A 13,468-nucleotide genomic window follows, 5' to 3' on the forward strand; every position below is an offset into this window, starting at 1 on the left:
TGTCCGTCTGAAAAGTCTCACAATGGGAAAGCCACTTATTGGAAATATAATGCAACACAAAATGGGCACTTGGCCATGATATGGGACACTTGAAACGTCTGCTTAGTAAACACTTGGTTTCCAAAAAAAGGAGAACATAGGTGTACTTATTCTGTATTTCTAAGACATTTCATAGCTGTATTTAATATTAAATAGTAGCTTGCTGAGATTAAGTACCCTGAAATACAATAATATACAGGGAAGGGATTAAAGAGTATGAAAAAAAGGAATGTATTGCCTTGAAAGTGTTTCATTATAATATCTGAAAAACAGGACTTTGGCGTATGGTATAATTCTGATTCATGTTACACTGAATGTTATCAAGTCTATCTTGGGTGATATACATATCTTATAGATTATAATGCATGTAGTAGCTTGCGTTTAGTTTGCGTCAATAACTATCATTATCATACAAGGAAAACTACTTAATAAATATATTATTAATCATTAGAAATATTGAGTATTATCAATGAATAAACAGAACAACTTTTAAGGTGAGTTGCATTTAGAGCATGGCATTGGCTGCACCGACGCATAATTAGCTGCCGCAATTTTCTCATGGTCTTTGGATGTTTACATCACCCCCCTTTAGGCCAAAATGCATATCTAAAAGATAAAGTCCTTTGAGATTGATTTTAAAAAGAAATGGTAACCATTGTTTATCCAACACTTTACTTTTTTTTTTTTTTACTGTGTTTTGCGTAGATGTACTGCGACTGCATCCTCTCTGAACATTAACCGTAGCCCTAACAATATTAGCTACTTTTAATAACTTTAAAAGTTTGCACAGCTACGTACTTGTAGAGATTTTCGCGTTTTGCTGTAGACCCAGTCATAACAAAGGATATGATTCACTTACCATATTTGTCCGGATAAAAAGAAAAGTCAAGCGTTAGTCTACAAGGCATTGCGCGCGATAGCATTTTAGGCAGTCGAACTCATAATATGAAACCAGCCATCTTCAATAGCTGACGCAGCCAGCCCGGTTCTGTTGGCTGAATGTAGCCGCGGTCAGAGGGGCTTGGAGAGACGCTGCCATGCCGCTCTGCGCAGAACACGGTATAGTTCCTTCTCGGGCTATTGCACGTTGAAATGTCCACACGGCCGTTTGTCAACCCTGCAGTCCTACTTTTTCTTGTAGGGCTTCCCACCCCCTTATGCCAACAAACATAATTGTTGTCACGGTGCTTCATTTATTAAATCTTTTTAATTGCTATTTCTATTGTCAACCCAAGCAACCGTATGGCTTATTTGTTAGTTGGGAGTTTATTGACCTTACAGCTGCATCCAACCCACTCCCAGAGTAAATGTGTCTAGCTCATCCAACCTATGAATGGTTAATTTCGACAACCAAAAATGTCATCGAGACATAAATGTAGCCACTTATGTGAAAATCTATCAATACACCGATGATGCCATCTGCGCAACAGTGTATATTATCACTGATGGAGCTAAATATTAAAAGGGATAGATGGCCTGTTTCGGTTTTGTGCGTAAAAGAACTAGGGCTCAGGGAAAAGGGGCTAGCTTCACTGCAATCGATGGCCGGAGCGTTGCTCCTCCTCTAAACTTCAAACTCCCCTCATGATTGATGATCTTGGGGAGCTTTGATAATTGACTACTCTGAGGTAAGGCACGGATTTCTATCTAGAGAGGGGATTGGACGAAAGAAACATACAAAATTACTTTCTCTACAAAAGCTTTTTTCTTTTTGGAAAAGTTCATTCTGGACTGAGAGGGGGTGCGCCATATCGTTTAATTTGCTAAACAGCCCCGTTCATAATTAACAGTATTAGAAGGGTATTACCGAGGTATTTCATAGGCACACCGGCTAACCACAACACAAGATAACAAGTAAGCGTCATGCTCATAAATTAAACTCAAAATGCATCAGATATCTTTAGCCTACAGTTGCATCAAATATGATTTGACTAAGAGATGATAATGCTCTTAGCTTAAAATGTTGTTTTACTGATAACTATAAGCATGGATGATAATACGATAGGTGATAAAGATATTCAATATTTATCTTTTGTTATTGATGTGTACTTTGTGGACGCGTAAAGGCTGAGAGGCGCCATGCGTAATTCTCTCAGAATATTCAATATGAAAAGTAAAACAAGTTAGTCGTGCGCTTTAACTCAGACTTATTCTACTGTAATAACAGCGTCATATGCCCGCGTTGGTGTGTAGGAAAACGCTGCTTCAAATGGAATCGCATTGCAGATTAACATAAACACAGTGCTTTTTTTGCTTTTCATTTTGCCTGCTTTATCAGCGAAGGGAATTGGCTCCGAGAGTAGAAGCCGTGTTGTTTGGCTCCCCCCGTGAGGAGTTGAAGCCGTCCTCGTGCATACTCTGCATATCACAGGATTTGGTCTCTCCTCTCTTTCTGTAGCTGTTGTAGGACTGGCTATGGCCACTGCTACTTCCGGGTTCCGTCATTTCATTCTCCCGCCGATCAGCGCAGCAAACTGACTCTGTTCTATAAGCAAGCTAGCAGCCAACCTGCCAACACTCGCTGACACTCACTCATCTCAGACCGCGAGATAGACGAAATACTTACGGGGGAAAGGAAAGATCTGAATTGCAATCTCTTAATTTTCTATTGCTTTTTTTCTTTTTACAGTAATAATAAAACAAGATAGCGATCCGGAGGCAAAGGAGACGCGGAGTTGCTGGATGAAAACGGGCTAAAAAGATTCATCCTCTCTTGAACATCATCACCAACCATCATTCATTCATTACCTTGACAACCTCTGGCTTTGATTGACAGCTGGAGTGGCAAAAAGCCATGAGACACGACAGTTTAGTTACATGCAGGTTGTTGATGGGCCGATTGTAACCTTCAGTTTGGTGCTTGACATTTTTTTTTTCTTTTTTGGGGAAAGAGGAAAACAAGAAAAATTGCAAAACTCCTCCTGATGCTTCTGCTTGTACTGAACCACATTGGAGAATAGGAGAATTCGCAAAGTTGGTTGAAAAAGGAATCTTACCACTAAATCACTTTCTAACCGGACTGGGATATTAAATATACGACACATCCAGGAGTTTATTGGAGCGCAGCCTGATGGCGCAAAGGGTAGGTTCTAAATCTCCAACACTTACCTATACAAATCCACTATAGGAGGGCCTCCATATCGCTATCCTCTTGTCAGTGGCGGCTAATTTACAAAGTATTCATATCTAAGCCGTTTTATTTGACATTTTTGCAGTACCTTTACTCTTCAAGCGGAGTGACAGCCTCTGCTTAACCGACGGTCTCCGCAGCATTCGTGGAGCAGTTTTTAAAGGGACTCCTAAGTAGTTCGGTGTTTTTACCAAAGTAGCCCACCTTCAGGGATACAGAACTTTAGAATGTTTTTGGTAATTACAATCCTTATCCATGTATTCACTTGACAGTTTAGCAATAGTGAGTGCCTTTTCTACCAATGTAACAGGAATTGCACACGGATTACTTTTCCCAATGCTGGTTATACGCTATACGTATACTTTGTCTATTATAAGTGAAATAACTTGTTAGTCTATACTTTGTGCATTTTGCCCACATTTACTGTAAAGTTACTGTGCACTCTCTGACTTTATCTTGTTTTATTCCAGTACGATGAACTGGCCCATTACGGTGGGATGGACGGAGTCGGGGTCCCGGCGTCTATGTACGGAGATCCGCATGCTCCCCGGCCGCTTCCCCAAGTCCATCACTTGAATCATGGACCGCCGCTCCATGCCAGCCAGCACTACGGTGCTCATGCACCCCATCCGAACGTTATGGGCAGCAGTATGGGCTCTGCTGTCAACGATGTTTTAAAGAGGGATAAAGATCAAATTTATGGGTAGGTGGACTATAATTACGCACCATATTATTCATATTTTCTAAGGTTTCAGGACGATTTGACTTTCAAACTATTAGCTTGTTTCAAAACGTACCCCAGACTATATCTCAATGGAGAAGTTTGAAATTATTTAGAATTGTAGTTGGAGTATTTTAGGCAACATTTGTCTCTTTTAGTGGGAACAGTCTAAACTTGGAATGCGTGCATATGCAATTTTTACCATTTATTTTGAAAATGAAAATGACAAACCATTGTAGACAACTTGTGCACAATGAAAGTTAGAATAAGCTTCCTTATTTACAAGTTTGTATCTTACTGACATAGCCTTTAACACCCGTACAAGTGCACGCTATAATTACTATAGCTGCTCGTAAACAGTTGGTAGGCTACTACCATGTTTTGAATTAATGGTATATCCTTAGAACAGGACACGTATTTTAGTAGTGCGTCAATGCTGGAGGCCTACGTATTGAAACAAATACCTTTTTGTTCACAAACACATTGTCTAATTTGTAAACAATTATATGTGTTTGTGCTGTGCACATAGCCCATTCATTAGATAGTTACAAAGTAGCCAACTTTAGGCATTCATTTGAAAACGTGAAGTTATCTAAAAGTGAATTCAGTTAAAACGTAAATTGCAAACTCCCTCCGAACTCTTAACTATTTGCAAGCCTCGGCGTCGTTAGTTTTACCATAAACTTTCGGACACTGTTTCGCCGTGTGTTTAGCTTGTGTTAAGCCGGTAGACAAGAGCTCGCTGGCGGGTTGTGCTGAGGCTCTGTTTCCCCTCTTGCAGTCACCCATTATTCCCCCTGCTCGCGCTGGTTTTTGAGAAGTGCGAGCTGGCGACGTGCACTCCGAGGGAGCCCGGGGTAGCAGGCGGGGATGTCTGCTCCTCCGACTCCTTCAACGAGGACATCGCAGTCTTTGCCAAACAGGTCACTTTTTAATATCTTTACTAAAACCTACTGGGATTTCCCAGACCTTATAGCACACATATATGCTTGTTAGCTTTTACACAATATATTTTGGATTTTACCTTTTGCTATTTAAAATGAAAGTTAAAAGCATTTGGAAATATGGTGTGTTATATAATGTTCAGGTTAACGCAATCATTCAGTGGTGATACTGTCAATGCCTACGGTGTCAAATGCACAGACAATACAACTTTGAATTATGTTTTATTTATTATTCAGTGTTATTGCCCTGTAGTCAAATATATTTTCAGGGAAGATTAATGAGTACGTGAACTCAGTGACTATAAGGAATGGTAGAATTAACCCCATCTTTGGTGTTATTCTAGGTCCGAGCAGAAAAACCTTTATTTTCATCAAATCCAGAGTTGGACAATTTGGTAAGCGCCGTGCATGACCACCTTTTGCCTTTCTTCTGTTGCCGTGTACGTGTTGTCGCTACTTAGCTTGTTTTGGGACTTAGAATTGTTCTCGGCATCGCAAAGTAAATATGTGAGGATTTGATGCAAAAGCACAACACAGATCTTAGATAGGTTTCTTTGAAGTGAACAAGGGGAAGCTCAGAGGGGTCTCGAGTGGCACCGTATTACGCTACCTACAGGAGGCCGGGAGGGGAGCCTCTAAGCGCTGGGACTATACTCGCTCAAGCCCCAATGCGCCCTGGTCACTCATTTGAAGCAATGTGGCCACGTTAGCCGCTGTCATAGTTTAGTCGCTTCTTGTGTAGTCATTAATTGACTTTGATGGCCAAATTTGTCTTGACTTATTCCGTTGTTATTTTCAAATTGTAAAAATATGCAATATCACACTAAAGCCTAAAAATGGAAAACATAATTCGGTGGCAATGAAAACTTTGTTTTGCTCGAGATCCCCGTACTTCCGGATACTCTGTGTTTATGTTTCTATTTGATATGAATATAACTCTATAATAATAATGTGTAGGCGAATGCTTACAATTATGCTTTCTTAATTTTATGACGCAAGGAATGTAGATTTTTATGTTTCATGTTTATTCATCATTTCAGATGATACAAGCCATACAAGTATTACGATTTCACCTTTTGGAATTAGAAAAGGTAAACGTTCTACAATATTTCTCATTGTGTTGTTGCTTTTTGATCAGCTTTATGTGGCCCTTAATTACATAACTCATGAAGTGTCTATACATGTGAAAGTGAGACTGGATTAATTCTAGCTACACGTGTGAGAGCGCATGGATGCATGCATATTATAAGCAATATATTACATGTTCACAAATTACGTTGTCACAGTATAGGCCTAAAGTAAATTGTCAGAAAGATATTCCAAAAACAATCATATCGGGTTCATAATGAGCAAATTCACTCGCTATGGCCTTTGTAATTACACTGATTTGACACTGATAATGCATGGAGAGTGTATTATTGTATGTGAATGATAGAAAAACTTTGGTGTGAAGATAGTTGCAACTGGTCATTATATGTCGAGCTTACTCATGGTGTTTATTTTTTGCCGTTCAACTTGTTGCTCCAGTCTCAGGAGAATAATAAGCGCGACAACAATTTCACTATTGTTTCCTTGCCTTGGCCGATAATGCCCCTTAATTATAGTTATTCTTGGACTGCCTGCATCGTTTCCCCATCCTGAAAAAATGTATTTTCTCCTTGTTGTAGGTGCACGAGCTCTGTGACAATTTTTGCCACCGGTACATCAGTTGTTTGAAAGGAAAAATGCCAATAGATCTAGTTATTGACGAACGGGATGGAAACTCAAAGTCAGATCTCGAAGAGCTGTCAGGATCTTCGACCAACCTAGCCGATCACGTAAGTAACAAGGTGATCAATCTTTCTATTTATTTTATACGAATGTTATATGACCTATTGTGACTGCGGTGATTGCCCATAGAATGTATGCTACTATAAATGGTGCCTATGCGCGAGCTGTGTGTTGGTGCGGTGGCAGGCCTATGTTTTAGGCAGAAATGTAACAATGGTTATTTATAGATTATGGTTGTTAGATGTTGTATCAAATGTAGTTTACCTCTGAATTATTTGTGGATTATTTAGCATGACGTCAACTTTCATAGTCTAATCAGCCTTTTGACCTCATAGGCCTATATCAGCAAATACTGCATGAATGCTGCAAACACATTTGGTCAATCGATATCGTGAGGTCAAAAGCTATAGTTGTGATACAATGCTGCGAGTTATCGTTTCACTCTTTTGATTAGGGGTATTCATGTGTGCATAATAAGTGGTTGTGTGTGTATAGGGTTGCAAGGCTTTGGACATGGCCGCCGCATATTGTGGCTTATTGGACAATGAAAACGTGAAGCGATTATTTGTTGCTCAGAACGTTTGCCCATACGTTAGGCTGTAACAGCACGTTTTAGGTGTAGACTAATGTTCAAAAAAAGAAAGAGGCTTGTCTTCCGGAAATTGTATTGGAGAGGATAGTGGTCGGGGATATGCGTAAAAGCGTGGGATTTTGTGGAGAAAGTGCATTCAGTTGGTTCTTAGGGGTGACCATCAATGTCAAATTCATAATGTGGTATTAGGGCTATACCTCACGGCCCCGGCAGTACAATGACATTACTTGCTGTTGATGTTAATGTGTTTAATTGTTTCTTATTGATCGCCTGGTGGTATGCTCTGCAGTGGCTCTCTCCTCTGCGCCCCATTTTATGGCCTTGAGGCTCCATAATACTGAATTCAATTATATGCACCTGAAGTAGCCTACAGTGCCTTTAAATTTGAAGATCGATCCTGTGATTTAAACGTGCTTTTTCGGTGTAGTAAACGTGCCGCTGCTTGGAATTGGTGTATATAATGTCCAGTTATGATATATCTGATATCTGGTAGTTTAGTCTACTATCCTTATAGAATAGGTAGGCAATACAAAGCTGACGTTTTGGTGAAATCGGTGAGCGAATACCGCGACAGAGTGACTGGTTAATATCTGAGCAGCGCGATCCCAAGCCTATTAGGAATTAGAGCAGATTTAAGTGTTATGCAAAGTCACTGCGCTGCATCTGTTGGGTCTGGCTATAGACTAATAGCGGCGGATTCCCTTTGAATGGCCGTCGCGTTCGAGTTGCAACGCACAAGGTGAATTAAAACATAATTAACACTAATGTCATTGTGGGGCTGAGCAGCGGTTAAAAGCCCAATATTGTGGAACTCGTCTCCAGAATAAGTGTAGAAATGAGGCATGCTGTTGTTTATACTGAAGAGATTAGATAAACTAGCCTGTTTAGTTTCGTGGCAGATGGTTGATACTCAAGCCAATTTCCAGTGTTCCCTCGCAATGTTTAGACCCAGGCATTGTCATCGGGCCCACTTGTGAGAAATATTATTTTGATAATTAGAAAATTAAATATGCCAATAAAGCAAATCAGGAGCAGCAATAAACAAACCCGAAGGTGCATGACAAGCCATTTATCCTGGGGTCGTTTAGACTGACCACTTCATTAGGTATTTTAGTTTGGAGGGATTTATTTCTTTCTTGTGGCAGCAATGAACATTTTACTACACCTAATTGCTGTGCTCAGCTTTAACAAAGCGGAAGGGTCGCTTGTGCGTTTTCTGCCCTGTTTACCAGCCGTTTACCGGAATACTTGCACCTTAACTGTAGAGAGGATTTCTATAAGGGACTGGAATATGTCCACTATAATGTGTAATGGATTCTACCTGTATTGCATTGTTAGAAACGTAAACATTTAGGCTATTTGTTGCTTTATTACACTAAGTGATGTTATAAAATATGATAATTATTGGTTAGTGGTTTTTAAGTGTACTATTTGACAGTAATATCAGATGATGAGCAACATGTTAATACTATTAGTGAAAACAGTGTGTGGTTAGGTCCGGGGGTATGAAGAGCAGAAGGATAACCAGCTTAGCAGAGTGTGTATTCAAGTGCCCATGCATAATCAGGGCCTGAAAACCTTGCAGTCAATGGGTAGTTCCCTGCACACTACAACAGATATGTCCATATCAAATTTGAGTGGCATGAGCTGTATGCAGCCAAAATTCATTTTAGGAGCTGTGCTTGGGCGTATACAATTTTGAAAAATGATGTATAGCTGCACAACTTCATATGTGGCATGCTAGCAGTCTCTTAGCCACTTGTTTTGTTTTATTTATTTTATTATTAATTTTGGGTCTGTTTTATTATTCATTTCTATCCTCTCTTCTAGTTGGAGTGGGGAAGGCAATTTGATAGTTAGATATGCTAATTTATTTAGTTAGAATCTCTCACGTCCATTTTTCTTTGCTTTGATATGCATTTTTAATATATAGCCTCAGGCTACATCTCATTTGCTGAAAGTTGGGTTTGCTGTAGATGATGAGGCTCTTCACTGCGAAGGAGACAGCCCGTTGAGCTTGTTTTTTTCTCCCTCTTTCCTCTCCCTCCTCTCCTCTGTTCTCTCCCCCTCTCTACCTGAAGGTAGCCCCTAATAAGCGTTGTTTTATTTACACTTGAATGCTACATTGTCTTTGAGATGATTGGATTATGGCATTGTCAGAGGGGATGAGGCCTTTGTGGCACAGTTGATTTCTTACATTTGCTTCCTCTGACTATCCTAACCTCCCCCCCCCCCTCCTCTCCCAGCCCAACCCCCCTCCGCCATCCACCCCCTCACGTCGACCCGACCCCCCCCCCCCCCCCCCCAGTCACCCCCGTCACTTGTTAAAAAAAAAAGAAAGAAGGAAAATAATCATGTTATGTTACACATGAAAAGTGACAACAAGAGGCCGTCTCGATCAGTACAAACGATCGGTGCGGTAGTGTCCCTCGTCAATGCTCCGCTCGCTTGTCTTTTAATTAATGAAATTAAATTTCAGTCTTCACTGTGCTACATCCAATTAAGGAGGCGAATAGAATTAATGGTTTGCTGAATATTATCTGTTCTAATGAATTTGTCTTTGTGCCTCTTCGTGCCATTGTACAGGCTTTTCAATCAAGCTGTACATATTAACAGAGGGTTTTCATTCCCCAGCACGTGCACATAAACTGTCTGCTATCGACACCATATTATGACTTGCTGCATAGTTTAACACTGTTTAATGAAGAAATAGAGTGGGAACTGGGTCTCTGGTACTCTCTGGGACTCTTAGTTCTTACTCCCAGTAAGCTTTGGGCTGATGGTTGTTGTAGTCCCTTCTAAGGTTATGTGTAGGTTATCTTAGCTTTGCACAGCCGGGGTGAAAACACTTCTGTTTACATTTGATTCTCTAGCAAAGACACTGGCCTTAGAACGCCATTCGTCAGATGTAATGGTGTCACCGATTTGGACGAGTAATGCTGGACCATATATCTTGTGTGGACAATGGCTTTTGTTGTTATTATTTGAAAGGGGTTATAAAACGTCCTGTTTCTTTATGTTCCTATGCTTAGTACACGGCCCCGTGCCCCATAACTGTACAGCGCACCCCTCCCTCTGCGTTTGCGTACATCAAGCCTTCGGGGCTTCCAGAGCTGGTGAACCGTGGAATTTCTTGGTTTGGGAGGTGTTCTAATTTAAGTAGCTCCCGCGGACTGACTGTGTTTGGATCCTCCCCCCTCAAAATAGTGTGTCGTTGAGTGGACTGCACTGTTCCAGACAATTGTTTTGTGATGGTGAGATGTCTGGCCCTACATATCCTATTTGATTAGTGTTCAAATGCAGGGGCCTGTTGGCAGGCATGTCTAATCACCAGGGGGTAGGGAGAGGCTAGGATCACTTGTTGCTGCCCCCCCCCCCACACACACACACACACACACTCACACACACACACACACACACACACACACACTCACACACACACACACACACACACACACACACACACACACACACACACACACACACACACACACAAGCACACACGTATGCACGCAGATGTGCATGCGCACACACACACACACACACACACACACACACACACACACACACACACACACTCCCTCTTACTGTAGCACCATGGGATAGAAGCCTCTGTGTTATGTATAACTAAGATAAAAAGTGTATTTGTTAAGCTGTAGCTTATGTGACTGAGATATGTACAGTGTTGTTAGTTACCATGTGTACATATGGCAGGGCATACTTGTTGATAATGGGGTTTGCAAGTTGTCTTCAAGACCGTATTTAGAGTTGTTTATGTACTTATTTTTAATAGTTCTAATAATCAGCATTACTGTCAGCTGTAGGTGTCTGTTAGTGTTTAATAAATCAATTGTCAGATTTTCGAGTAGTCTTTCTTGTGTTTGTCTGAGTCAGCTGAAGTCTATAAATCACAAAGACTCAGTGGTGTAGAATCCTGCGCTTTCTGATAGAATGATTACACGTGTAATGTGCCATTCAGTGCAATGAATGAGCTTATTTCACCCCGAAGAACATTCCTAACCATATATACACCCAGTCACTCACATGTGTCTCTTAAAACACACAACTGTGAATTATTAGAATTAGAAGCTTAATTAATGTTTCTTTTTTTATTCTTGCCGGTAATTGACAGTGTTGTTAAATGCTCTGTTGTCGAATAGGGAGAAATCACTTTTACATCTTTTTTTTTTTTCGGAGCTTGCTGTATAATTACGTGTTAAATTCGACAAAAATGTGCAAGGAGGTTTAACTGCTTATGCGGTGTGTGGCAAGATGCGTCTTGAAATGTCAGCCGGGGGAAGATTTACGAATCTGTATGTTTCTAGTGTGTCAGCAATATAGGACATGTTCAGTGCCGGATGCTCCCAGGCATAGCAGACAGCGGCAGTACACTCCACACTGAACCTGTCTCACACATTACTTCTCACTATTTCTGTAGCTGTCCCTCTCTTCAGGTTTCTTGGGAATTTCACCAAAAATCAATGACTCGAGTGCTAAATCAATTTGATTTTTTCAAATTCCAAGGGATGTAGAAAGTAAAGAAAGGTAAAAAAAAAAAAAAGACACAAAAAAAACAAAACAGAGAGGAGTGGAATTGTGCTGTGCTGTGATGGGCAGGGTAGGTGTGTTTGTGTGTGTGTGTGTGTGTGTGTGTGTGTGTGTGTGTAAATGAGAAAGGGAGAATGGAGGAGAGGGAGGCAGAGCCTGTGTTCTCCTGTGGCCCTGGTGTACTACAAGCCTTTCTCCCATATTGTCTTCTGCTTTTATATTAATTACAACTTGCATTATCAGTCGTGAGTCGCTAACCCCAGCAAATAGAAAAGGCTGCCCCCAGAGACCAGGCTCGCCTTGCCATCCACTCCCATTGTGCTGAGCCTGTGTGTGTGTGTGTGTGTGTGTGTGTGTGTGTGTGTGTATGTGTGTGTGTGTGTGTGTGTGTGCTAGCTGCCGCTCTCCTCCTCCTCCTGGTAACAGTGCTCTTTAACACAATTAGAGAAGAGCATGGAGTGAACCATGTTTGACTCCTAATTATGCCAAGCTTCAGGGAATAGTCACATGGGCTACATCTCTCTCTCTCTGTCTCTCTGTCTCTCTGTCTCTCTCTCTCTCTCTATCTCTTTTTTTCGGAAGCTCTTGTTATAGATTCAGGAAGACCGTTCGGATGACGCAGTATTTTGTTTTATGACTTGTTTGAACTTTAATGGACTCAGGGGAGTTTGTCCTGACAACTGTTTTTCTGTGTGTGTGTGTGTGTGTGTGTGTGTGTGTGTGTGTGTGTGTGTGTGTGTATGTGTGTGTGTGTGTATTGCAGGCCTCAGTGTCTGATGAGCACCCCTCATAGCTCAGAGAGGGTGACTAAATTATTCATGGGTGGGAAAGACTGTTGCTTTTGTCGCCTTGCTGAGTGTGGAAAGTTAACGCCACTGTTGTCCTATTTGTTGCCGTGCCGTGTGAACACGGTTATGGATCAGAGGTGGGGGCCACACATATGAATACTGAGGTGTACGCTTTACCAAATTAAAGCAGAAACCTAAAACCACACTCCTTTGGGATCGGCCTCACGTGCCGTATAAAACCTACAGTGGTCTGCTCTTCTGCTGTGTTACAGTGAACATGGAGGCCTCGTCCCGGATCCCTTCAGGAGACGCAATTTAACTCGGAAAAACATCGCTCCCTTTAACACCGTTCGCTAAGGGTGTCTCTGAATTTAATTTAGTGCGAGAGCCATTAAAAAATGACACATTACCCTGCGATGATATCTAAATGAAGTCCTATCGATTCAGCCGGTTGCATTAAATTCATGGCCGTGGCCTCGGTGGCCAATGGCGGCGAGGGGTTCTCAGCGTTGTATGGAGTAGCGAGAGTTGAGCGGGCGATGGGAGTTTCAGCGTCAGGAAGTGGAACCCAGTCATTTTCTTCCCTTACAACAACAGGACAGAGCACAGCCCGGCTCTGCCTAAATACATTATACACACTGGGATTCTGGTCTCTGCTTTTTTTTTCCTTCTTTTCTTTCCCTCTCTTCCCCCTTCTCTCTTCCCTCCCCTCCTTTTTTTAGTTTTATGCCGCTCTCTCGTGAGACGTAACGGACATGCTCTGGGATGTGATTGGCCCATTCGGGGTGTTACTGCGTAGCGAGAAAAACACAGTGTTGTCAACAGAGGTCCTATCGGTGGGTTGTGTATAGAAGCCATATGTCCTTGATCAATGACCTAGGTGAACACATCATATCACACGCCCCCCTCTTAAAGTAGGGGCCGCTCTTTTCTCTT

General features: G+C 41.5%; 1 protein-coding gene across 1 annotated transcript in view; it reads left to right on the plus strand.

Annotated features, from left to right (window-relative positions):
- Window positions 1-2,547: 2,547 nt before the first annotated feature.
- The window catches only part of meis2a (Meis homeobox 2a), a gene marked incomplete at its 3' end in the record, with an annotated part of 20,541 nt that continues 9,620 nt past the window's right edge, over window positions 2,548-13,468 (plus strand). Inside the window, exons 1-6 of the mRNA XM_083684108.1 lie at window positions 2,548-3,121; window positions 3,640-3,872; window positions 4,672-4,813; window positions 5,179-5,229; window positions 5,875-5,925; window positions 6,502-6,651. Coding sequence (XP_083540234.1) covers window positions 3,110-3,121; window positions 3,640-3,872; window positions 4,672-4,813; window positions 5,179-5,229; window positions 5,875-5,925; window positions 6,502-6,651 — 639 coding nt within the window. The 5' untranslated portion in view covers window positions 2,548-3,109. The remainder of the gene's footprint in view (window positions 3,122-3,639; window positions 3,873-4,671; window positions 4,814-5,178; window positions 5,230-5,874; window positions 5,926-6,501; window positions 6,652-13,468) is intronic.

This window comes from Argentina silus, assembly GCF_951799395.1.
Source record: "Argentina silus genome assembly, chromosome: 13".
In the NCBI taxonomy this organism is placed as follows: Eukaryota; Metazoa; Chordata; class Actinopteri; order Argentiniformes; family Argentinidae; genus Argentina; species Argentina silus.